The sequence below is a fragment of the Idiotropiscis lumnitzeri genome, chromosome 1, assembly GCF_059441095.1.
Source record: "Idiotropiscis lumnitzeri isolate Australia: NSW breed Sydney's pygmy pipehorse chromosome 1, RoL_Ilum_1.0, whole genome shotgun sequence".
Taxonomy (NCBI): domain Eukaryota; kingdom Metazoa; phylum Chordata; class Actinopteri; order Syngnathiformes; family Syngnathidae; genus Idiotropiscis; species Idiotropiscis lumnitzeri.
In genome coordinates, this window is record NC_142391.1 from 22,536,170 (window position 1) to 22,562,479 (window position 26,310).

General features: G+C 41.0%; 2 protein-coding genes and 1 non-coding gene across 11 annotated transcripts; 2 read left to right on the forward strand and 1 right to left on the reverse strand.

The window, feature by feature from the left end:
• Positions 1–531: 531 nt before the first annotated feature.
• Positions 532–6,892, reverse strand: LOC148343794 (STAM-binding protein-like A). Of its 2 annotated transcripts, none has more exons than XM_088289705.1 (10): positions 6,697–6,892; positions 5,176–5,392; positions 5,008–5,083; positions 4,843–4,938; positions 3,823–4,189; positions 3,106–3,230; positions 2,494–2,631; positions 1,565–1,677; positions 1,380–1,479; positions 532–1,155 (listed from the first exon to the last, which is right to left on the reverse strand). In XM_088289705.1, exons 2-10 carry the CDS (start codon positions 5,376–5,378, stop codon positions 1,099–1,101), a joined length of 1,275 nt encoding a protein of 424 aa, XP_088145831.1. In that variant the 5' UTR covers positions 5,379–5,392; positions 6,697–6,892; the 3' UTR covers positions 532–1,098. The 2 variants fall into 2 exon arrangements, with proteins under 2 accessions (XP_088145831.1, XP_088145822.1); XM_088289696.1 differs by having other exon boundaries at positions 5,176–5,400.
• A 1,637-nt stretch (positions 6,893–8,529) lies between these two features.
• On the forward strand, positions 8,530–8,601 carry trnap-ugg (transfer RNA proline (anticodon UGG)). Its single transcript has one exon. It is a non-coding gene; the product is annotated as a tRNA-Pro (tRNA).
• A 204-nt stretch (positions 8,602–8,805) lies between these two features.
• slc39a14 (solute carrier family 39 member 14) lies at positions 8,806–26,014 on the forward strand. Of its 8 annotated transcripts, none has more exons than XM_088289726.1 (9): positions 8,806–9,032; positions 17,050–17,378; positions 18,152–18,329; positions 19,518–19,687; positions 21,246–21,368; positions 21,617–21,790; positions 22,386–22,626; positions 23,427–23,611; positions 23,739–26,014. In XM_088289726.1, the coding sequence occupies exons 2-9, from the start codon at positions 17,076–17,078 to the stop codon at positions 23,889–23,891; spliced, it is 1,527 nt and encodes a 508-aa protein (XP_088145852.1). In that variant the 5' UTR covers positions 8,806–9,032; positions 17,050–17,075; the 3' UTR covers positions 23,892–26,014. The 8 variants fall into 8 exon arrangements, with proteins under 8 accessions (XP_088145852.1, XP_088145843.1, XP_088145867.1 ...); XM_088289717.1 differs by lacking the exon at positions 19,518–19,687 and adding an exon at positions 20,352–20,521; XM_088289741.1 differs by lacking the exon at positions 19,518–19,687 and adding an exon at positions 20,352–20,521 and having other exon boundaries at positions 17,054–17,378.
• Positions 26,015–26,310: the final 296 nt, after the last annotated feature.

The window sequence follows — 26,310 nt, forward strand, 5'->3', positions numbered from 1 at the left end:
TCCATCGTGCAATTGATGTTTGTGTTCTAATAACCCGCTAATTATATTACACCATATGGAAAGCACTTTGTTACAGGTCCATCTGTTGTGAAATGCGCTATATAAAGTTGGATGGTATTGCATTACACTAAAGTACTATTAACTAAAAGCATGTACGCTATTTATAATAGCACAGCATGGATTACTTTGAATGTGGTCATGAAATCTTTACATAAAAAAAAAAACAGGTCCAAATTGCTTGAGTAATTCTTTATATGAAACAAAACAAAACATTCAGTATATATTTGAATAAAAAAAAAAAACATTTGGTGTTAAACTTAAAGAGCTGGGCAGTCCATCCCAAGGGTGGAATGGTTCGACAATTTTTATGAATAAGGCCAGAGGGTCGAGGCCGGAAGGCTACCCTGATCACGGCCGGAAGGTGGGGGACTGAGCGGCAAAAAAAAGAGTCAAGTGCCCAGCTCTGTAATAGTATAAACATTGTTAATTCGCGCTGTTTATGACAGAGGCAAGAAGACAAACATGCCCAACTCATGTACAGTTAGTTTATTTCCTCTTGGCATTTCATTAATGGAAGATATTTGCATATGCACATGGGGTGATATAATTCTTCACAAGGATCTCAACAAGATGGACGCAAACCACCTCTTAAGAGGCAAAAACGAGGCGCAGGGAGGTTCGTGGAATTGTACATTCACGCTTTGTGAAGCAAGGGCACACAAGGAGCACAAGCTTCTACTAACGCCCTTAAAAAAAAAGTTTGAGATGTTTGATGTGTTTGCACCTGAGTTCCAACCGCCTTGAACAAATCAATCAATGTAATCCATGTCGAATCAGTCAGGCGGAACTTGTAGAAGAACACAAACACATTCAGAACGCAGACAACAAAGTGAACACAGTGCGATAATGACGATGTTGTTCGATATTTTTGTTGTTGTTCTGTCCTCGGAGAACACTTCTAGTCTGCAGAACGATATGAACACACGTCCTGGGAAAAAACTCTCTGGTGTGATAAAACAGTCTTTGAGTATCGTCGGAGGAGGAACAGGAGTAGGACAAAAGAAAAGAAAAGAAACGAAGAAAAAAAATTTCCTAAAATCACCGCAAATCCATCACCGAGACGGCATCGTTGTTGATGGTGACGTGGCCGGCATGCTGCGTTCAAGGAAAACACACAAATTCATTACTAATCAAGGAGACATATTTTGCTTTTGCAAAATTCATAACAGTTCCGATGTGTCGTTATAACATGCAGCTTGTGTTAATGGATTTCATGCACCAGGTGTATTTGCGATCCTACCAGCAGTCGTCAACTTTGTATCCGGCTAACTGGAAGTTCAAGTTCTATTTGTCAGGTTTGTGTCGTGAAGTGGACTCACTGTAAATAGAGGCGGGTCTTTACTGTGCGGATGAAAGCCTTTCTGCTTACACGACGAGATCTCACTGGTTCCCCGATCTGTCAGTCTGAAGTAGCCGATTCTGGAAGAAAAGACAATCATTTTGTATTTTGGTCCACATGACTGTTTTTTTTTTTTTTTTAATTTTGTAGACAGGCAAGCCTCACTCGTTGAACTTGGGCGAGCAGACGATGGCGATGGCCTCGGGCAGCATCATCTGGTACGAGCAGTGTGTGTGCAGGTCCACGCTGGACAGGAATGCCGTCTGGGTTGGGTGCGTCTACAAAGACAAAAGAAAGATGAAAAAAAAACAAAACTGAGATAAATAAAGGCAACAAACACAATCAAATCTAATAAAATAAACAAAAATGTAAAGAAAAAAAGAAAATACAAAATTAGAAAGCACAATTTGCAATAAAACCGAAATAAAATATGAAAACGAAATATAACACAAATACATAAATTCATAAAAAAATAAATAGTTAAAAGAAAATCCATTACATTTCATTCCAAATCGCATGACATGTACATTTCATGATCCCGAGCAACACACCTACAACAACCAACACTCACCAGTGAATTTAGCACAGTTTCTGGAAATTCAACCCCCGACTAAGTTTCACTGAGAAATGTGAAATTTGGCAGGCTCATACAAAATGAGTAGATCAACAAATAAGTCTCAAGAAGTTATGTTTGAAATGACACAGAAAGTCTTCCTTTGTGGTTTGACGCAGCTCTTAACAATTGCATCTTACTTCTTGACAATGAATCCTTCTACTTCCTTCAATGTTGATGTTTTATTTTGGTAGGTTTCAACTTCTGCTCGCTGCTTTTATTCTAGAGGGTTGTAAATTCCTCCCGTGGCAATACTTCAATTTCTGTGACTCATTTTTGGCTATGATGTAACTGGACTCCCACATGACTGACAGGAAGTAGGGTAGCTTAGCCACTAGACTCCTCCTACTCCAATGTCCAAATTTTTGCGTGTGCGGCGTGCATTACAAGGTGATGGCGAACGTCAGCGTGACAGGTTTTTCACGTTTGCAGTGGAAGACGACTGCACCGAGAGAAGATTCTGATTCAGAAGTTGACTCACATGGATCCAGCCCAGCGTGATGAGATCATACTGGTCCTGTATGAGGAAAAGCTCCTCCTCGTTCTCCGTGTCGCAATAGTCGGGGCCGCCGCACTGCTTGGGAACGATGACGTGCGTCACGGTGAATGTGTTTCTGGTCTGGAAAGTCAAAAATTGGGAATACTTGGTCACACTATTAGTGCCGTTGCCACTCATATCCCATTATTAACAATTAACTGGAAAATTAAGTTCATCACTATTTAGATTAGGATGTCGAAAAACAATTAAATGTATTGGTTTAAATGTACTGACAAGTGGCGGAGGTGTAATGGCAACATTAGCAACAAAGATGTGATGGAACCACATTTATTTAAAACGACTTTTTAAATGTTTATGTAAGTGAAAAAATAAGTTAACCACTGTCAATGTTAAAATGCAAAAATGAAACATGCTACCTTGTATAGTATCAAAGGTGTAAAAAGGCAGAATTGGTTTTGAAAACAATTGTTGCTGTTTAAAAATCACATCATTTAAAAATACTTTGTGAACGTCATATTTAATGTCCGCACGCACCACTACTGAGAATTCATTCTTTTAAAGTGGAATAAATATTTGAATGTTGGGCTTACTTACCAGTTTTCCGCAGAGGATGCCGCAGGTTTCGACCGCCCGGCTAGTGTTGGCCTCGGCCAGCCGCAAGAAACTCCGGCACAGTTCCGACGGCACGAGGAGCTGGCGGAGGGCATCCACTGTCAGGTCTGTCGGCAGCGGGCAGACAAGAATGGAGAAAATGACATTATAACGTGGATCCAGACAAGACGGCGACATTTTTGGAGGACGAGCCAGCCAGTAGTTTGGCGGACCTCCGCTGTTAGCGGGAATAACAACTCAGCCATGGTGTTTTTTTTCAGTTTTTTTTTTTTTTCCCAGTAAACTAGCACTAAACGAGCTTAAGCCTCGTCACAGCACGTCCCATTTCGACTTTGTGAAAGTAAAGCGTCTTTAGCAAAATTGTCATGACCGGTTAAACTTGTCTCTGTGCCTGTTAAAGATTATGCAGCCAATTTAGCGTGTAGCATATCTTGCTTATTGCTAAGCAGTGATCATTATTGTTGGAAATGTGGACGAAAATTTGAGTGTAATTGATGGAAAAATCAATAGTGTGATCAATTCTAAAAAGATTTGTGACTGAAAGCCCGAAGATAATATTACATTTGCACAAATTAGGATTGTGTGCCCACAATTCAAAATGTTGAACCCAATTTAAATCTACATGAGGCAACAATCAAAAACATTGCCCCCTCCCACCTCATGTCTATTGAAATCATCTCTTTATGTCGGCAAACTCACCGTTGTTCCCGGGGCTGACCAGCGAGCCGGGCTTCAGGGAACGGTCAAAGCTGGGCGGGGCTACAGACGAGGGAGGGCGGTTCCCGGACGTGTCCCGGGGGCTGTGCGGCGGGGTGGGTGAGATGACGGGCGGACCCTGGATGCCCGGGATGAGCGGCGTGTCCGGGAGAGGAGCGGAGGGCTGGCCGAACTCCAGGAGAACGCGTTGGCGCTCTCGCTCCAGGTCCTGGCGCCGGATCATCTCCTCAAAGGCGCTGAACTGTTCCTGCTCCTGCTGCCGCCGCTGCATCTCGGCCACGCGTTCACGTTCGGCGTCCAAGGCCCGCTGACGCGACTGCTGCAGAGCCAGCGCCTCCTCATCTGCTTTCTGGAAGCGCCACAAAGTCAGATTAAACATTCTATAAACTTCTAATGAACCAAACTTCCGTCATATTTCATGTAATTTCACCTCTCATGCAACGTCCTTAGAGAATAACGCAGTGGTTTTCAAACTGGGGGGCGCAGCGTTATCATGTACACTTTTTGTGATTAAGTTATGCTCCGTGCAGACCAGCGGCGTGCTCAGCGTTCCCGGCGGCTCATCTGTGTGTCATCTTCAACAGCGCTTTTCCTGTACCCGTCGCCGTAGGGCACTGGCCGATCACAGCTGACTTTGGTTGAAATGCGGACTAAACCCTGAACTGGTCGCCAGCCAGTCAAAGGGCACACACAGACACCGTCACTGAGCGAGAACCGATTCCATGCTGCACGCACACAAGTCAGCCCAGTGAACCACAACACCATCAGTGACGAGCTGATAAGTCGGGATGGTAAATTGCGATCAGTGTGGTTGTGTCGGTGATATTTTAAATAGCTACCTAAAATGAAGCACGTTTAGATCGAACTTAACATGTCACTTGAACCGTGTGGTGTAAATCCAACTTGTTAAAATGAGGAATGTGGTCGTTCAAGGTGATTGTTTTGACAACCATTAATTCCTATCCCCATTTATTGGGAGTGGACTCTGCAAGTCGTGTTTACCTTCTTGACACGATACTGATCGTAGTCTTGTTCAAATCTCTTCAGAAGTGCTTTCTTCAGGATTTCAGCTTGAGGAAAAGCCACATCCTTCAATTTCTGGAGGATAAAATCAATGAAAAGAAAGGATAAAAAAAGAGAGAAGTTTGAGAGAAATATTGTGTATACCTTTTGCGTGTCCTTTTTCTCTGGAATATTTGCCGTTTTATAATCCAGATGCTTGGGAAGCTTTTCTACAAAGAGCCTATATGGGGAAGGGATAGAGGGGGACGGACAACGAGGTGGTCAATATCACTGGGGAATACTTCCACATTGGCCTCGGGAAGAATCTCTTACGTGATGTACTTGTTGTAGAGGACGAAGGCACGCTCAATGTTGCCCTCCTCGGCGTAGATGTTGGCCATGCGGATCATCTCCATGCCCGAGCGGAAGTAGCGGCGCAGGGGCACTTCGTCGTTGATGTCCACCCAGCTCCCCTTCTTGGTAAGGATGCGGACGCGCTCCTCTGGTGGCAGACTGATGTCACTGTGGTCCGCCATGGTCGCGGCCCAACCTGGAACACTAGAAACATGAACACTAGGACGCATGTCACACATGTCACGCAAGCCATACACACTGAAAGTCACAGACAGACACCAAGTAGAGAAAAATAATACCTGTGCCATATATGCATGTTAATATATATATTCTTTTAAATCAAATTATTCTATTAAGTAATGGGATAATCTGTTGAATATTTGCTTCTGAAATATTTGATAGCTGCTGACACATTCAAAACTGAGTATTCACATAGGAGTAGGGTTCTTACATTTTTTGGTTGCTGTTACCCCCCCTTAATTTGTTTTAACCAAAGACAGTCTTAGAATTATTTGAAGTTACTACACCACTATGTACCACCAAATGCCTTATGAATTAAAACGTGCCTATTTTCATCATACTGATGTAGAGTGAAATAATCAGTTTCTTATGTATGTTTTCTTGGCTGCCAGTCAAAAACAATTTTGTGGACTTACCAAAATACAGCTCGGAAACCCCCAGGGTTCTCCAGACTCCATTTTGAGAGCCCTTCATATAGGTAACACGCAGAGGTGGGTACTAATGCACTACAGTTACTAAAGTAGCATTTTTGTTATTTTTCATACTCCCAGAGTAGTTTTAAATACGACATAGTTATTACTTTCGCGTGAGTATTTGTTAAGATACAACAATAATTTTACTCTGATACATTTAACTCAATTCCGCTCATATCTATCTATCTGAGCAAGATGTAGTGACAAGCAGAACAATTTAACACTCTCTCACTAGTTGGCTGGAGGTAAAAAATTGTTTCCACCTGTTGCCATTCATACAGCAGAAAAATAGCTTTTTGATGAACAAACCAAGATTCCAAATGGAGTAAGTACATTGAGACGAGATCAGCATTATTTTTGTTTACATACAGTACTTTTTGTGGAAGTTTAGTTGTGGGTGTGAGTTTTTCTAATGTGAAATGTGACCCTTTGCTCACTCGGGAAACAGATCTAATCGAATGTACTTGACAGCTAAACCGTCAAAAGTTGTTAACTTTTGAATAACAGTCCTTATATGGAACTTTTCCCAGCTGGAAGTGAAAAAAACCCCATTTCGAATCAGAAAAGTCTCACTTATTTGCCACTTGACGAACGACACAAGGTTAGTTTAAACGTCATTTAATAATCCCACAACAATCCGAGAAGAAATGTTAAATTAACACAGTCAGATGACTGCATGCCATTGCTGTCGCGTTAGCCGCGTGCAGCTAACCTGGCCATTTTTCGACATAAACGGACGAGAAAGACAAACAAAACAACCGCATAGGCGCATGAGCGACTTCCTAACCTGGTCGCGATGCAAAAAGGAGATCCTACATATATCCAGCCCAAATCAGGATCCAACTCCGGACTCGCAAACCAGATTAATGGAGGGAACTGCGCCCAGTAGACATCCGAACACTTCCGCAATCACATCAACTTCCGGATGACGTACTGTGACGTGAGGAGAGGGGTGGATGTGGTTGGATGAGGGGGACCATGCGTTGTGTGATTGATGCAAGTGGAAAAAATGGCGTCCAAGGCATGGAATCACGGTTTTTCTTTAGCGGTTTATCGCTATAGCATCAGTGGAGGTGATTTTACATGAGGTGAATTGCTTGTCGCTATTTACTTCATGTCACTAATTTATATTTTTATTGGTAGATTGAGTATAACCAAAATTCCAATGAAGTTGTGACACTGTTTTTTTAGATAATTAAAACCGAGAACAATCAGTTGTAAATCATATTCAACCTATATTTAATTGAATACAGTACAAATACAAAATATCAAACTGATCAACTATTCTTTTGCAGATAATCATTAACTTAGATTAAATGGTTGCAACACGTTCCAAAAAGCTGCTTATTTCACCAAAACAGTGCCAAACTGCATTCTGCACCCGTTACAGCAATGCGGCTTCATAATAAAAGAGTGTGGGTACTAGACTGGCCTGCCCGCATTCAAAACCTGTCTCTCACTGAAAATGTGTGCCGGAGTTTTGAATCATAAAACTCAACAAACAAGACCCCAGACTGTTGAACTTCTGAATCTGAACAAAAAGCAACAATGGAAAAGAATTCCACCCACAAAGTTTCAACAAATAGTGTCCTCAGTTCCCAAACGTTTAATCAGAATCAGAAAGCCCTTTATTGTCATTGTACTCGGTGTGCAACGAGATATATCGTTAATATAAAAATGTGATGTTAACACAGTGGTAAACATGACGCCATCCCTGGATGTGAATTATTTAGTGAAACATGGCAGAAATCTACATTTACCTTACCTTACCCATGTGTGGATAAGCAGTATAACAAAAAAAAGGATAGACTATGAAAAACAGCTTCGCCGGCATCTGTGTCTGTCTTAAAGTTGGCATATCAGCTTACAAGGACTCCACTTGGAACTTCAGAAAAGACAATATTACAGCCTGCTATTCGCGTTGCTCAACAAATTTATTAGCATCTTCTGTTTTCATTTTATGTCTAGTTGAGGTTCATGTGCTCTTTTTTAAAAATCACGTTCTTTTACAATTGCTCAATACTTGCACATTTTTTTCACTTAATTATCAAATAATTACTGGTACTCTGTTTTTCAAAGTCAACCAGCATGAACAAATAACGCACCACCTCCAAAAAAGGCTGACGTACTTTTTATCCATCCATCATCTGTACCGCTTCTCCTCACTAGGGTCGCGGGGAGTGCTGGAGCATATCCCAGCTATCTTCGGCGGTAGGCGGGGGACACCCTGAACTGGTTGCCAGACAATTGGAGGGCATGCAGAGACCAACAACCATCCGCCCTCACTCATACCTAGGGGCAATTAGAGTGTTCAATCGGTCTGCCATGCATGCTTTTGGAATGTGGGAGGAAACCGGAGTACCCGAAGGAAACCCACGCAAGCACGGGGAGAACATGCAAACTCCACACAGGATGGCCGGAGCCGGGATCGAACCCACGCCCGATGCTGTCTCTCACTGTGAGGCCATCGTGCTAACCAGTCGGCCAACGTGCCGCCTCAAATGCTTTTTATTTGAATTTGAAATACACTATCCCAAAGTAACCGTAATTTTAATACCTTTGCCCTTACGCGTCGTAAAAGTATGCGTACTTATACAATGAGGATAAGAGTGTCCAACGTGGCTCGTTGGTCTAGGGGTATGATTCTCGCTTTGGGTGCGAGAGGTCCCGGGTTCAAATCCCGGACGAGCCCAAGTTTTAGCAGTGCGCCAATGTTCCTTTTTTTATATTTTTGAGTGTCCATAGAAATATATAAATGTTTGCGTAGCTATAATAGATGTATGCATATATGCAGCAGAATATACATATATTTTTTACTCGTGAAGGATGTTGTAGTACCCAAGTGAACCTTGCGGGGCGTAATTTGACGTCACGCCGAAACATAAATCCAGCGCTGTCCACCAGGCGCCTTTGCTCGCTGCTGAGTGTTTCATCTCAATGGGAAGAAGATCAAGTGACAAAATGAAGCGGCCGAATCAGACCATCACCGCTGTCTGACACATTCCCACCCACACGCTGTTCGACCGCAAACTAAATGTGATATCTTCGGCGTGTCAGTGCGACGGCTGCCGTGGACTGGAGCTTGAAGTCAGGGCTGCTCTGGTGGCAGCATCCGCCGGCAAGGTAGGAAAGCTAATGAAGGACTTGAAGCTAATGTACGCTACTTGCTCGCTAAGCTAGCCTCACAACGCCAACGAGCGGTCTTGTCAACTGAAATGAATATCATTTCAACGCTTCAAAAGGAGAGAAAGAAGAAGAAAAAACTAATAAATCTTGATTGTTGTCCACGCAGCGATGACTCTTCCGAAGGCGTTCCTTTCGACCTATTTGTGTGACTTTGATGTTCAGTCACTTTCAGATTGTATTGATAGGTTTGAGTAATGCCAAAACCTCACAAAAAATGATTTTCTCACATGCGACGCTCAGTGTGTTTTGCGATTACAAAACAAAATTCACAAGCTAATGCATTTTGATTTACACATAAGGCTTGTGCCTATCAAACAAATAAATCCAGTTTCAGAAACAAATATGGCATGTTTTACTTATACAAAAAAAAACAATTTCTTTAATAACCCCAAAAAATCCTTCAAGTACAGTTGCAGGTACAAAAAAAATATATATACTTCAAGTACAAAAACAGAAAAACCCTCAAGTACAAAAAAATCACTCAAATACAAAAAATCCTTCACTTACAAAAAAGCAATTCTACAACTACGGAAAATGTGACTCCTGGTAATAAGGTACCACCGCCACGTGACTTTTGGCACAAATTTTCCGTCTTCCAGATCCACTCACAAGTGCCTGTTGAACTACACGTAAATGACTATAAACTCGCAATATCAGTTGAAGGTCACCACGACTGTCGTCTTTTCCCCCTCCAATCTTTAATTGTGTTATTATTCTTATTATTTTTTTTAGTCTTAATCAAACAATTCAAGACAGACGACAATACTGATAGAAATCGTGTATACAGTACACGCGGAACATTAAATATACAAATAGTATACAGGCGGGCCTCGTTTTATGAACGAGTTCCTTTCATACGCTGGCAACGTAACTCGAATTTCCTCGTAAATCGGGATTAACGCTTTAATATCCTCTAAATCACAAAGTAAATATCCGATGTCTCACCTTTCTTCGACCTTTTGATGATATCCAGCTTCATTTCCATCGTATTGGCTTTCCTCTCGGGTCTTCTTCATCACTAAAAGATCCTGCTTTCTTTTTTACACACACACATTGTGCCATGATTTTAACATCATACATTTAAATCATCTGAAGCGATTGAGCATCAAAGTCATTATGTGGAAGTCAAAATCATTTATTTCCCGGAGGTTGTAATAAAAATGCTACCGGCTATTCTATTCTATTCTATCCTCCTAAAGTCAAGTTTAATTGTATTTTTGTTCTAATAAATGACCCAAGGATACATAGCTAAGGATTTTCCATAGATGCTAATCATACAAATCACACCGCTTAATTTTAAATACAGTTAAAGATGTCCTTTATTAGTCCCACAATGGGGAAATTTGAGATGACTTTGAGATGAATTTGAGTTGGCCATGTCGTAGCACTGTTCAAAAGCGTAATGAGCCATGAACTGTCATCAAGTAAGAGAATAATTAGGGTAAAAAAAAAAAAAGCACGTAATCCAAATACCGATAGTGGTGCTCTGATATATGAGTTAAATTTGTTCCGTAACCACAATCATAACTCAAAACACTCATATCTAAAATCAGTATTACAGTAATGCAGTCGTACAATCTGTTTATTTCCCTGATTATTTGAGGGAGTTGAGATTACTGGTTATCATTTTTTTGTTCACTCTTATCAGAAATGATAGATATAGAAGTCATCTTTTTCCGCGGTCCATCTGTCACCATCGTAAAATCTTTATTGACTTTCTTGAAGCCACATTTGGACATCCTCAACTGTCGGAAGGAAAAAAAGCATGTTTGTGTGTCACGTGACTGAACGTTAACATACCTCTGTATTGCTTTTCCAAGGACTTCAGGTGTATTTTTTCATTTTCATTTTCAAGCGTTTAGAGGCCAAACTTTGGACAAACTTTTTTGATCAAATGAACGGATGGGGGAATTAAAAAAAAATAATAAAGAAAATAAAAATAAAGGTATCACATCTACATGTGCGAGTAAAATTTCTAGGAACGTAAAGATCGCCTCAGTCTGATCGAGGTGTGGCAGTGTTGTTTTATTGGAGCATTTTTACGTGCATGAGCACAGACGTACAGAAATGATAATTACCGGTAAATAGATGTATTTGTTAAAATAAGTCAAGCAGTTTATTTTAAGAGGAAATAAGCAGCTGAATTAATGCAAAAAATATTACAGGAGAATTCGTAATGTCAATGTTCAGTCGGCCGGATTAAAAATTTTACTTTATCAGTCATTAATTTTAATTATTGAATGTGATAAGTGGAAAAAAAAAAAACAATACTTGTTAATTAAGCCACTAAATTATTAATGCAACGTATATTCTAACAGTTTGATTGTTGTCAGAAGAAAAGATTCGGAGTGCCCCCTGCAGTCTGCATCATGCCTCGTATGTTAACCGTGGCCCGCCGAAGTGCCGGCGGCGCCGGTGGTGAGGAAAAGCCTCTCATTTCACCATGAGTGCTCCTTTGTGGCAACCACAATGCGTTTGCTGAAGCGGCGTGGCGTCTAATGACGGGCCTGCTGCTGATGACTGCAACACTAGCCCAATAATTAAGGGGGTGTCAATCAATCACCTGGAAGCCCACCGGGATATAGATGAGATGAACAGCCCGCGATTCTCTTTTTGGGAGAGTTTGAGAATCCTGTTGGCAACGTAGCACGTCTGCTCGGAACTTGATTGGCCGTAAGCATTCCCGTTTTAAATTTGCGAGCATTTCTCAGTGTGACTTTGAATTGGCCGCGAGTAAAGAGACTCGACTTGGTACCAAACCACAAGGTAGGACGCTCTCTTCAATGTTAGTTTTGTTTGAAGGCAATGGCGATGCGGGACATTCCTACCTTTGGAAACTTCAACGTGCTCCAATGTTAACCTACCGGGTGAATTTGTGACTTTTTTTTTTTTCTAAAAATGAAAGGGGGAAAAATGTGACTGTAATTGAGTAACTTTGCAACGCTTTGCTTGGTGGCTGGGTATTCTCCTTTAGTATTAGTTTTTTCCTAAAAAGTATGACTTCCTTTTTCTCTTGGTGGGAAAAAAATCCATGTTTATTATCTGAAAAGTATGACTTTATTTACATATGGTTGCAACTTTTATTGTGGAAAATGTTTGATCAAAAACAATGGAAGCTTTTCAGCGTAATGAATTTCATGAATTTGGTATTTTGGTAACTTTATTTTTGTAAGATTACATCTCAATTCCTGGGGTATTGCAACTTTTACTCATAAATAAAATCTCACTCGGCATCGTGAAAAATGTATCTAAAATAATCTGGCTTTTTTTGCTTTTGATTTTAAGGCCGTGTTATTACATTTTCTATAGAGTTAAAAAATATGACAACTATTCAAGCACAATAACGTTTTGTTCAAGCAAACAAACACAACTGTCTCGAAAAAAATAGGACATCTTATTGAATTCCTGTATAATTTTTTTTTTCCTAGACATTTTAGCGTCGTGAATTTTCGTTTAAGACAATTGAAATTGTATCTAAAGATGTTTCAACATTTTGTTTGTTTGACTTTTTCATTAATAAGCTATTTTATATCTTATGTAACTTTTTTGGGGTGGCCTTTTTCAGGAATGATGGTTCAGCTGTCAGATGAGCTGAAGAAAAAAGAAATGAGCAATTTTGAGGGCTTTGTATTTTTTGGCAACCTGCTTTTGTGAGATATGTTCGGGTTGAGCTTTGCCTTCTAGCTTCTTTTTGGTTTGCTTTTTTGTTTGTTGTGTTTTGTTTTTTTGTTTTTTTTTTGGGGTGGGGGGGTTCGATGTTTCGGTCTGGTATCTGAACGTTGACGAATGCCAGTCTGCTCTCAGCGTCCGCGTTATCTGCTGCGTGCGCCACTCCAAGCAGGCCTTGGACTCTTGAGCGGTCACGCGTAAGCAAGCGGACACGCTGACTGCGCCGCTGACACTCTTGGCATGTTGCCGTCAGAATTGTTGTTGCTTGAACGCCGATGAAAAAGCAAACATTTGATTTAAAACCCACAATTTTTTTTCCCCCGGCAAAAAAAGTCTTCTTCCGAAAAGATAACAATTTTATTCTCATGTTCTTTTACTTTTGACTTGTCCCGTTTGGTGTCTCATTGAAGTCATTTTATAATTATTTCATTTTATTTCCCCCTAGCCAATTTTATTTATTTTTTTAAATAATGTTACAATTTATTTTCTTAAAGTAATTTTTTAATTTTTTTAAAAAGAAATTCTAATTGCTCCCATATAGATTACTTTATTCTTGATAGAATTACCCTTTTTTTTTTTGTTTTTTCAATGACAATCTTAGTAGAAATAATAATTTAAAAGTACAGTATGAATTACTTTTTTGTCAGCGTTCTGATGACTTTTTTTCTGTAAAATAGAGTGCCCTCCTTAATTATTAACACCCCTGGTCAAGACATTAAAAAGCGTTTAAATCAAATCATTTTTTTAATGGTAGAAGCATACTCTCATACTAAAAATTGTGGAAATGGTTGACCAGACGCAGATTCGAGCTCCTCCCCTGGCCATGTCAGTCCCCAGACCTCAACCCCATTGAAAACCTGAGAAGGGGGCCGTAGAGGCGAGTGCAGAGGAGAGGAGCCAGGTTGCTAGATGATTCTGAGAGATTGTACAAGATAAGATAAGATGTCCTTTATTAGTCCCACAATGGGGAAATTTGAGAAGAAGAATTTTGGAAGAAACAGCCTGATGACTATTATTAGAAATTGAAGAACACGTGTGAAGAACGAGGGTTGACCTAATCACGGATGGCAGTGATATGACTTTATCGGAAGACCGTCTTGTGAGTTTGTGACGTTCCTCTCCCAGCTTAGTGATGCGTTGTCTGCTGTGTCAACTGTTGGACGACCCCGATTCCTTTTGCTCTGTGGATTCTATCTGAGAGTTGCCCTTGTAATGTTTATTTGTTGTCCAAGCCAGCGCCAGCATCTTCCAAAATGTTTTGATCCTTCCAGTGATGGTTACGGTATTTCTGCATATTTCAGCCCCATCGAGAGACACCGGTTTAACACTTATGTTTTCGAGCCTTATCGTTGACCTGAGTGATATGGTTCAATAACAGCAAAGATTTTTTTAGCTGGTTGAAGGCTGCCCTTGCTTTGTTGCTAGTCTTACTCTTGCATCGGCATTTGTCGACGTCGCTTCGCAGGTAGGTGACGCTTCTTATTTCTTTTAAATATCTTGTGAAGTGAATTCACTTGTTTGTTTCTAAATACGGTTTACACCTTTAAAGAGTTGCTGAAAACGTGCTACGAATGAGAATGATGGAGTAGGCAATTGTGGAGATATTGGACCCTATTTTGGTTGCCTGGCGCCCGTTCGCTTGGCATAAAAACGGGCCTAACTTTGTTTTCTGTGCAAGTGCAAGTCTAGTCTAGCTTGTTTTGGGCCGGTCCAGCGCACCGAGTTGCCTCGCCCTCGAATGAATATGATAATCTTATAACAAAGTAATTTGCGCTCGCGCTCCTGCCGCATCTGCAAATGTGCTTCTAAAAAGTCGACTACATTTGGGCTGATTTTATTGAATTTTTATTTTGGGGGATGGCAAGGCTAAAATAGCACTGAAAGACGCACTTTGGATTACTGCTTCAGATAGTTGACGGACATATACTCATGGCCAACAACGAGGAATTTTGAGTATTACTTGAACAGTAAACATTATTCAACAGGATTGAACATTTAAGGTAAAAAAAATGAAAAGGGTGTTTGTGAGGTTCTTTGGCAGGGAATCAAGTGTGTCAATGTTTTCCTTCGACAGCCACTATGTCTAGGACTTTTTAATAGTTACGTCAATATCTTCGTTCGCATGTGCGTGCGTGTGAGACAAAGAATGTTAATCGCAAAAAGATTAACACTTGACCTATTTGTTGTTTGAAACAACTTTGCCCTGGTTGTTCTCCAATCAGTAAAAATAATTCCATTTGTGTCCACTGTGACAAGTGGAGAGTCTGCTCTGCTGCGGTTTGCGAGTTTGGAGCTTTCTAGGAATCGCCGTCTGCTACGACCGCCTAGTGCGACATGAGTTCCTTGTTTACCTTCTGATTTGTTTAAACAAAATAAACACACTCAAGGTGCTGAGTGACCTCGTGTTCAAACAAGTCATGTGTCACTAAGTCAAGATCAAGTTTGAGAACAGTTGGTCAGACGCTTAAAATTTTTTTTAGGTCGCAAGAATAGTCACATTTGAACTACTCAGCACCTGGTTGTCATAAAATGTCTTCTGTTGACCGAAACAAAATATTTTTCGCACTTTATCATTGTTGTATTGATTGCAACAAAAACATCTTTGTGAATCACTTATTAGGAAAAAAACAAATAAAATTCTATTGAAGCCGCAAACAAAGAAAGACAGACAGACTTGGCACGTTGCATTGTTCAAATTCCCCACACTTGACCTTAGCAATCAATATTCAACGAATCGCGCCTGTCATTGTCATGGAGAACGTCTGCAAACAGCAACATGTTTTTTTTTTCTCCCCAGGCTCCTCATTCATTTACTTTGGATTCATTGTTCTTAATGAGCTGATGACCATCATGCTCTTTGTTTTTAGTCGCATGATTTGCAGTAATCAAAAGACATCGTGTCACTAAAGAAAAGCCTAAGCCCAAAAATGCAAAGTGCGTCCATATGCTCTATAAATGTCCTTGAAATGGCCGAGGAATGCTCCATTGTGGTTGCGGAGGAGGAGCTTTGACTCTGTGCTTGACTCCGTTGCCTGAGTCATGCGGGCAGTCGCCGTACTCCTTCGGCCGACGTCCTCGTCGGCTCGCCGCTGAGTGGTACCTTTTGTCTCTTGTGTCCCACCTGGTCCAAGAGATCACCGCCCCCACCCCACCCCCGTTTCCCTCAGGGTGAGCCTCCCGCCTGTAACTGAATGAGCCGGTTTGTCGAGCGTGAATCAATGTTTCATATGTTTAAAGTGAGCGTACGTGCGTGTGCTGGATGTTCACTACATTTTGGCGTCAAGCCCAAATGGGGGCGTGTGCGTTTGTGGTGATGCCGTTGGAAAGATCGACAATGGTTCCTCCCACCCATGTTACTCAAGTCACGTTGTCAAGCAGGAACGCAAACGGACAGAAGTGGAGCACATTAAGCTTACTATAAGTGGGAGCTCTGAGCGTTGGGTCTCGTATTCATCAGCGGGCTGAATTGATTTGGTTGGCAGACTCAACTTTGGGGACTTATCCAAAACATCATAGCCCGATATCGATGAATAAAACCATATATCGATACTTTTTAATGTCTTTTTCCCCATAAATTTGCATGACTCATCACGTAAGATCTATCCACTATGCGAAAGTAGTGTATGACAACAAACTGGCGGAAACCGTTAAATCCGCTTGAACCGTTGAATAAAATTGTCCCAGTCTGTTGTTCCTGGTTCATGTGCCATAACTGCGTTTCTTTTCTGCTGACTCGAGTGAGTAAACCAACTCGCCTTGAGTCTCTGATGTGTCTGGTAAATCTGATAACTCGAGGAAGAATATCATCTGAATCGGTGATGTTAACTGAAAATTTGGGGCTTTACGTTGCGGCAAAGTGTCATTTCTACACTCTTATTCGGTGACCTCCACATCACTGAGTAGGTCATGACCCGCCTTTTAAAGCCACAAACATTCAAAGCCTCAGGTCGGACAAACACATGCATATTTTCTAGTCTTATTACGCATATACGGCTGCCAGGATGGCCGAGTGGTCTAAGGCGCCGCGTTCAGGACCCAGTCTCCCCAGGAGGCCTGGGTTCGAATCTCGAATTTCCCCATTGTGGGACTAATAAAGGGCAAATTATTATTATTATTATTATTATTATATGTATATGTTACAACATAATTGTAGTTGCTGCTTCGAAAATGTTTGTCGCAGAGGGTTCGGGAATGTAATGCCTGCGATAAAACAAGGGACAAGCGTATCGCTACTCATTATTGTGATATGCTGTTTCTCCTTTAACTTTCCCCTTCTTTTTGGCAGATAGAAGTCCAGCCAGCGCAGTAGCCATGTTGATCGTGTGCCGTCATGGCCAAACAGCTTCAGGCTTCCTCCGATCACTGCCAATCTTGGTCCCGGCCTTAGCCTGGCTGCTTTGTCAAGTCGCGGCTCAGGAGGATGTTCAGCGGCAGTCCCCGGCCCAGGTTCTCAAAGACCTGCTGGACCGCCACGGTGACAACAGCACCATCACTGTGCCACAGCTGCGCTCTCTGCTGGCCCTTCTCAGCCAGAGCCAAGGCGACGCTGAGGCTGATGTGGAACCCCAGGATGCGACGACCACGACCGTGCCACCCAAAATGAACAACTCAAAGGTGAGAGCAAAGAACAATTGGTCGGCTTCTAAACTAACTTGGTTTATTGTGTGTGTGTGTGTGTGTGTGTCAAAATTAAAGTGTTAACTCTGGGGATTAATTAAAAAAAAAAGAACGCAGTTAAACGTAGTTTTGACTTAAAAATTGATTTGCATACTTTGCAAAGCCGTATTCAAATACTGTACATGTTAGCTGTACATCTTTAGCACATCATCTCAGAACAAAACGCCCTGTTCAAGTTGTGTGTGTGTGTGTGTGTGTGTATATACTGTATATAGATGTATATCTATGTATGAATATATATTTCTCCACAAAGGTAGAAAGTTGGTCCTCAATAAGAGTCATTGATTTCCAAAACTGATTTGCAAAGAAAAAAATAAAATAATTTTTACGATTGAATTAGCAAAATCACAGAATTACTAACTGAATTGATTCTCGGCTGATTTGGCCGCAGCGGTGTCTGCAGCTCTGACTCAAGCTAAGTGGGCTCACCTGCGGACGTGGAAGGTCCTCTGCTTTAAAAAGCAGCTTTTTGATCTCACCGTTAGAAGCACAAGTCGTTGCATATTTCTCCGGCTTAATGTCGCAAAGGATTCCCTCGGTTGCCTCTATGAGCTTGAGCCTTGAATGTCCTGCCAAGAACACAAAGTGATCAGGTCAAAGGTCATTCACAGTCACATGACTTCATGTCCAGTACCACTTTGTAACCATCCATCACAGTCATATTCGGTGGTTCTTGTCTGGTAACCCCCCCCCCCGTCCGTCCGTCCCAGTGCTTGCCAGAAGACAAGCTGGCCATCTACAGCATGGGCGAGCAGTCTCGTCTGGACGGGCAGGGCTTGCAGGAGTTGTGCCCCGTCATGCTCCAGCAGTTGGATGCCGGTGCGTGCCGTGCCCACAATCAAGACGAGCTGAGCAGCGACACCTCGCCGAGGCCGACTGATGCTGAAGGTACAAGTTCAACATCTGTATAAGTTTGGATCTCAAGTCTCTCGCAGGGCTAGGTCCATCCTGATCGACCTGAATCAATTAATGAGAGAGCAAACAAAAAGGCCTTCATTGGAAGTTACTTGAAAAAAAACAAACATGTGACCTGCATAATACACATATATAAATTATATACAGTATATTACCGCAAAGTGGAGGTTGACTTTTTGGGAAATTAATATTATTTTTAATTTTGGTTCCCAATATTTTAGTTCTTGTCACTCAACAAATTTAACTTTAGAAATGCAAAATGAATAAATACCAAGGCATGCTCGCAGTTTCTAAACACAGCTTTTTACTAGCCGCTTACTGAAGGGCGCATTTGAATGCCGTAAAAGTTTCCAAAAAGAAAGTGCCGTTGGTTTATTAATGTGAAGGAGATTGATCAAGAGAAGATGCTGGGTCATTGCAGCCAACACGCTCACGGGATAATAACACTCTTGCTCTTATTTGTTGATCCTGCGGCGGGAACCAGTCACGCGCCTCGTATGAGTGCTCGCGGGTGTGTACAAAGCCTCTTGGGTCAACTAATCTCGTTGAAACAAGGCGTTTGGCTGACGTTATGTCTGCAATTTTTTTTAAATGAATATTCTGGAAATATCCGCGAAGCATTGAAGCCGCAGAAAGTACATTTATCCAAATGTCCTTTTTCCTTTCTCCTTTTCTTTTTTTTTTTTTTGTATTTAGGCGGATATGAACATGAAAATAATATAGTAAATTGGAGATGCATGGTTTTCATTGGTCAGTTTGTCGCACTTAAAACATATTGTCACTCTAGCCTTCACGTGGTCTACCACATTTATGATTGTCATGTATTTTTGTCATTAATGCAAATTGGAAAAAGTATTAAGTCTCATTTTTATATGTGCACGTATTGCCGTCGTGTTCGGTGTCATCTTTTGTGTATTCCAGGCGGTGTATGGTTTGATGTGTTGCACATAGTCCGAAACATTGTTTTCTTCTAGGTCTCGCACTGGAAACTAGCGGCGGCTCATTGTCTCATGTGTTGTTTTTTTTTTTGTTTGTTTGTTTGTTTTTTTTGTAGAGCTTGTCCTCATGTAATTCTTTTACAGGCTGTAGCTAACATGACCTTGTGTAGTTTGTTGACAATTTCACACCTTAATTCCAACCACTCCCTCCCCTCATCCCCAGTGTGGGGCTTTTCTTTCCTGAGCGTGTCAGTGGTCAATGTCTTCGCCCTCACCGGAGTCTTCATGGTGCCCGTGATGAAGACGCGCTACATGAAGCACGTCTTCACCTTTTTCATCGCGCTCGCCATTGGCACGCTCTACTCCACAGCCGTCCTGCAGCTGCTGCCGGAGGTTTGATGCCCTGACGCTCCCCTCCCCCCTCTTTCCTTGCATCCCACGTTACACCGCTAAGTCACACAAAATGCTGGAGCGTTTCAGTCTTCAAACTTCCCTCGGGCCTCGCTTTTTCCTTCCTGTCTTTTCGTTTGATGGTGGCTTGCTGCACGGGTTTCTCGCTCTTCTGCTTCTATTGTCCCCAGAAAAAAAACCGTTTTTTTTTTCATCTGGGCATGAATAGAAGTCTGTCTGCTGCTGTTTAGTAATTAGGGTTAATTTGACTCCCCCATTTTTTGTCTACAGGACCTAAGGTGGTGCAAACATGAATGGACAAAAGCATCACTGTGCATGTGCGTGTGTGGCGGTAGCCTCTTTTACACACTTTGAAAAAAAAAAAAAAAATTGGCCTATCAAAAACGTGTGTGTATGTACGTGTTTAATTTCACCTTTCCCACTTTAGCAAGTACTAGCAACATAAATGAGCAGCGTGGAATGGGAGGTGCACAATTCGCCCCCGCTGCGTCTCTTGAGGACGTGAAGGCCCTCCGCCACCGTTCTCGTTTCCCCTTCAGGTGGTGGTTCATCCGATTTCAGTCACTCAACTCACCCCACTAACGCCTCGTCTGTCTTCTCTCCTCTCTCGCCTTTTCCTCCCTCCCCTGCGCCGGTTGCCGCTCAGTGTGGGGTTATGGGTTCCTGTGCGTGACGCTCATCTCGCTGTGCTCGCTGGTGGGAGCCAGCGTGGTGCCCTTCATGAAGAAAACCTTTTACAAACGTTTGCTGCTCTACTTCATTGCGCTGGCCATCGGCACGCTCTACTCCAACGCCCTTTTCCAGCTCATCCCAGAGGTAGTGGATTGTCTGAACCAAATGAGGCCTTGTCCGTTTTAATTGACTGTTAAAATCAGTGGAATGAGAGTTGATAGCAGGTCGTTATTGCTCATTTTCGATAACTGTTCATTATAACCGTCATGTCACGCAATATAGATTAACAAAATGATCCACATAGTTAAAAAAAAAAAAAAAAAAAAAAAAAGTCCACGTCATGCACTGGCACTTACGCCGGCAACTCTGTCTCATATAATTAAGGCAACTGCGCCAACTTCTCATCATGTAAATAAACAAAGTGACTTTAATGGCACAATGACGGTGACATGCATGTGTCATAATTATTGCGCTCAACCACTGTCCTGCACAAATATCACAATACGTGCTTTTGTTGAATCAATTCACTCACTCCCCATGACTGCCACCTTGCACAATGAAGCAATCATCATGACTTTGAACAAAATCACATAGTCATAAAAATCCATGGCGCACTTTGTGATCACACACATGCACGAACATTGTTTCATAATATAAATGTGATTGCTACTCTTGCCAGTCAATTTATAATTACCGCCACCCTGGACACTTGAGACGTAATTTGGCATGAATCATTGTAACTGTTGTTTAAAATATAGTGAGTCGCATAGCAGTTGTCATCCGTCAACCTGGACCCACTTTATTGCGTCACCAATCACGTTGTTGTTGTGTTGAAGATACATCTTGCGTTTTTCTCCCTCCATGCCAGGCCTTTGGCTTTGACCCCATGGTCGACTTCTATGCCTCAAAGTCTGCGGTGGTGTTTGGAGGCTTCTACCTCTTCTTTTTCACCGAGAAGATCCTTAAGATGCTCCTCAAGCAGAAGCACACAGTGAGTTGTATCAAGTTAGAATTAGTGGAAAATGTGTTGAGATGCATCTTAATTGTGTAGTGGTTGCAAGTGCTAGGAAAATAAACAGACGTACAGGATTTGCTAAATAATCCAATCACCCGTAGATGAATTTCAGATAAAATAGTCCACACTCACTAAAATGGTCACGGTCGAGACAAAAATCTAAAAAATAATCCAGACTAAGGGATCTTCTTGACCTGATTGATGACTGGCTGTCCTCCTATCAGGGTCACGGCCACAGCCATTACTCCAGCGCCGAGCACTACTCTGCACCCGACCGAGACATGGAAGAGGCAGAGAAGCTTCAGCACAATGGGGGGGTGAGCGGTGGCGGCCATGCTGTGGGCAAAATGGACGCCGGCGAGGGTGAGCTCATGCTGCGCCCCTTGCAGACCCCGCAGGTAACAATTCAAAGTCTACGACTGATTTTTATTTATTTTTATTTTTTTTTTACACTGAGGACTCATGTGAGCATTTGAACTTCCTGTCAGGATTTACAGAGTGCATATTCCTAAAAAAGCAAATGAAAGAATGCAGAGCAACTCCTCAAATGAGTCAAGAACTGTAAAGAGTGGCTCTAAATAATCTAATCCAAAATAATCTATAATCCTTTCTTGAACGAGCATAAAGCAAATAGCCCACAGGGTACACAAAAGTAACTCAGTCAGCCCTCGTAAAAGGATTGACAAAATCGATCAAAATCACTCCTGGAGCCATTCTGAGGCGAGATAAAATAATCACTCCTAAAATGAGTGTACACAAAATAATTCAGTCACTACTAAAAACGAATGTAGAAAAAGAATCCAAAATAATACTTGGAATAAATCGAGAAAATAATTCAACAATCAAACGTTGGAAAAAAGGTACTAGAAATAATTGTGTGTGGTGCCTGGAAAGAGATGGAGACCAAACAAACGAGTCACTTCTTAAAAACGTGGAACCCATAAAATCCAGAGTGACTTTTTATTTTCTTTTTTTTAAACCACTCATTCTCAGGAACCACAGAATGTGGACGGTGGCGGGCGGGCCGGCAGGAGCGGCGGCAGTGGCGGCTGCCATTGGTTTAAGGGGAGGTCGTACTCTGACATCGGCACACTGGCCTGGATGATCACGCTAAGCGATGGCCTGCACAACTTCATCGATGGCCTGGCCATCGGCGCCTCCTTCACGGCGTCTGTCTTTCAGGGTGTCAGCACCTCGGTGGCCATCTTGTGTGAGGAGTTCCCTCATGAGCTGGGTGAGTGCCAAGTCCACGGCTGTTTTATTTGCTTACGTTTATTAACAGTAGTTGCAAAACATGACCAGATTATACTGCCCCTAGTGGCCAAGTCGTGCGCACCAGAAGGAGCCGCAAAGAACTGAACATGATGCACAAGCAAGAGCTGGGTTTAAAAACTTTGATTTATCAATTTGAATCGATTTTCCTTTTCGTGGCCCGATATCGATTCGTAAAACCATATAACGTCTTTTTTCCTCCTAACATGACTTCACGCTTCACGTGAGATTTGTCACTACATGAAATAGCGTATCAAAATAAAATTGCGGAAGCAGTGAAGTCGGTGCCAACAATCATGAAGGCTGATGTATTTATTGTTTTGATCAGGTTACGTTAACTAAAGCGTACGGAATTAATGTAACAGCATTGTCTTCAATTCTTAATGTAAATATGAATATTTTTACAAATGCACCAGCAATGTTTCAGCAATTCCTAGCACATATTATTCCTCTTAATTTTTATAAAGTAAAATATTATAGGGTGCTATTTTCGTCGTGGAAAAAAAAAAATATATTTTTTTATTTTGGGGGGGATTACTGCATTATATTGTAATTTCAATAAATTCACCGGCAACTCAACATTATGGCTGTAAAATTTGAAAAAAAAAAATATACTGGTTTGCAAATTTCCCAAAAATATCTCTAAATCTCAGTCTTTTATTCTTGTTTTTGCAAAAAAAAAAAAAAAAAACTGGCACTAAATTCAATCACCTTAATTCATCCTTTCGGTGAACTTTGACATATGTCCTTGCCATCCTCCAGGCGACTTTGTCATCCTGCTGAACGCCGGCATGACCATCCAGCAGGCGCTCTTCTTCAACTTTGTGTCGGCCTGCTGCTGCTACCTGGGGATGGGTTTTGGCATCCTGGCCGGAAACAGTTTCTCCCCCAACTGGATCTTCGCCCTGGCGGGAGGCATGTTCCTCTACATTTCTCTGGCGGACATGGTCAGTACTTATACGTCACTTAATTTCTTTTATGTAGACGAATAATCCATAGTCGCTGCCATAAAAATAGTTAAATTCTGATACGGATTAATCAGCAGCTTGATATATATTTTTTTTTTTCTCGCAGTTCCCCGAGATGAATGAAGTGAGTCGCGAGGAGGAGGATGCCGGCGGCAGCAGCTTCCTGCTCACGTTCGCCATCCAGAACGCCGGCCTGCTGACGGGCTTCGGCATCATGCTGCTGCTCACCACCTACTCCGGACAGATGCAGCTAGCTTAGGCGCTATTTTGCTTGCCGGATGTCATGTGACCGAACGACTGATCACGGCGAGCCTACAGGAAGTGATAACAACAAACGCTCTGGTTTTGCGCCGTTCATCCTTTCCTTGGGTTTCAGCTCCCAAAGCAAGTAGACTGTTTCATTTTCCTTTTTCTTTTTTTTTTCTTTGTGGTGATTAGGAGAGGCGTCGGCTCCTCTTCCATCTTGAAAACTGCGGTAAACCTCTCTCTTTTGCTTTGTTTTTCAGAGAATACTAAGGGATAGAACAAAAAACAAAAATCTGGGACTGTGTCGGGGCACATTGTAGTTTTAAAGAAGCTCGGCTCACTGACTTAAAGTGACGGCGCCGACCAAAGATTTGAAAAGGTTTTCCTCAGTGCTAGTTTCTACTTGTTAATTTATAAGTGGCTTAGAGGCTTAATGCTCATAGCGGTATCAACTTGTTTGGTCATGACGTCATTCTCGGTTACACTACGCGTACGTGCGTGCGTGCTCACCTGCAGTTTGTATGGAGGCCAAAATTAAGTAAATATTTCCATTTGGTATTTAAATGTATTCAAATTCAAGCCATTAAAGTACTTGTCCTTATAATTTATTACAATGTTCTACCAATACTGAATTTTGTTCCCACTTAAATTAATTAGCAATTTAGTCTATTTTCTTTATTTTATTTTATTAATTGTAATAAAAGAAAAAATATCACAATTATTGCATAATGTGTATTCTACAATTATGAGGGACAATTTAGCTACAATTACTATAGTATGATGTCATTTGCTCATTGGTATTTGTCATTATATTGTAAATATCAATGAATTCATTCATGATTCATTGTGGAAATGAATTAATGTATTACCTCACATGGTAATTAATATAATACATAAGTTCATTGAAAATTCATATAAATATTCAATGATGATGATGGACACTTTGATATGTCACATTTGTTACACATTACGTTCTCAATGAATTAAAACGTGAAATAATTTTTTCAGGGGCCCATTTGGTCGTCAAATCATTAAAAAACAAAACGGAACTAAAGTTTTGATTTTTTTTTTTATCACGCTTAAATCAATCTATCGTCACTTGATTCAGTTATTAGAATTGAATCCATTGTGATGATAAGAACTGCATCATATTTATTTAATATTGGCATCTCATTAAAAAAATTACAATATTGGATTTGGACTCTATACAAAGATACACACACTTGGGTCACTTGTATGTTTTTAATTTTTATTTTTCTCCCTCAGTGTTTGTCTACAGGGCTGTGTGTTTGTGTCAGTTTATTTCTCTTGAGGGTTACTGATGCAGTTTTTTTTTTATCACCTAAAGAAAATGCAGTAAGACTTATCAGAAGGCCCGACCGTTAGGGATATTAGGATAGGGTATTTTTATTTTTTTTTAGGATATTTGGCACAATAAAATTCCAATAACCGATTAATTAGCCAATTAATTTCAAAACTGTCATAAATATATATGCTCCCTTTAATGTTCATAAAAACAAACAAATATATGCAGTACAGGTGGAGAATTTGACTGTTTGACAATACTTTGTCTTGCAGGGTATGTTTGAATGCTATTGTCCTAGTCTCGTTTTATAATGCAATATGTAAAAAGAGAAAATCTGAAATCTGAAAATTAACTTCCAGATTTACAAATATCGGCTGATTGATCGGTCGGGCCTTAGTAGAAAGTGGCATGGTAGTTGTGGATTATGAGATCAGATCCATCGTTGCTGCTGCTCGACATTGAAAATGTACACATGAGAATATTTATCGCGGTTTTTTACAGCCCAGCCGGACGTTATTTCTTTTCATTTTTTTTGATACATTTGGATTAATGTTGACGTCATGTATTGCATTAGAAACGGAGAAAAGCAATGTGTTAAGCAGGCCTGCGTCACACTTGGATTGTGTTACTATGAATTCCATTCAACTGGATTGATTGTTCACGTTTGTGATCATGCTAACTGTTAGAAAACAAAAGATCTTTTTGATGGGGGTCCCCCCAATTCTGTTTGTTTTTATATACGTAAAAAACATCTTTTTCCAAGAAAATCAAGACTGTGCGATATTTAAGATGACTTTATACTTGATCATTAAAAGTAAGCTTTTTTCATGCATATGTCTGATTCATTTTAATTTTTATAATTTTGAAGAAATTTTAAATGGTCAACATGCTGCATTTGTGTCTGGATAATAATTTGAACTATTTCACAAATTAGCGCAGTGTCACTTTTTTTACTTATACCCTGCAAATGTATTTAATCCAATTTATTAATGAAATAGTTATTTATTGTTGTATATACATTTATTATATTATTTTGAAGTATATATATATATTTTTAAATCAAATCTGTGACTTTATTCTCAAAATTTAAATGGCCTTCTATAAAGGTTTAATTTTCCCAGTCGAT

What these genes read in the sequence shown, in the direction of transcription:
- LOC148343794 (XM_088289705.1), bottom strand. Translation starts at nt 5,378, where the DNA reads ATGGCGGACCACAGTGACATCAGTCTGCCACCAGAGGAGCGCGTCCGC. An exon ending in CTCTACAACAAGTACATCAC is followed by an intron (nt 5,084 to 5,175) that starts GTAAGAGATTCT and finishes TTCCCCATATAG; the next exon opens with GCTCTTTGTAGAAAAGCTTC. An exon ending in AAGACCCGCCTCTATTTACA is followed by an intron (nt 1,156 to 1,379) that starts GTGAGTCCACTT and finishes CCTTGAACGCAG; the next exon opens with CATGCCGGCCACGTCACCAT.
- slc39a14 (XM_088289726.1), top strand. Translation starts at nt 17,076, where the DNA reads ATGTTGATCGTGTGCCGTCATGGCCAAACAGCTTCAGGCTTCCTCCGA. An exon ending in CCAAAATGAACAACTCAAAG is followed by an intron (nt 17,379 to 18,151) that starts GTGAGAGCAAAG and finishes CGTCCGTCCCAG; the next exon opens with TGCTTGCCAGAAGACAAGCT. An exon ending in TCCTGCAGCTGCTGCCGGAG is followed by an intron (nt 19,688 to 21,245) that starts GTTTGATGCCCT and finishes CCTCCATGCCAG; the next exon opens with GCCTTTGGCTTTGACCCCAT.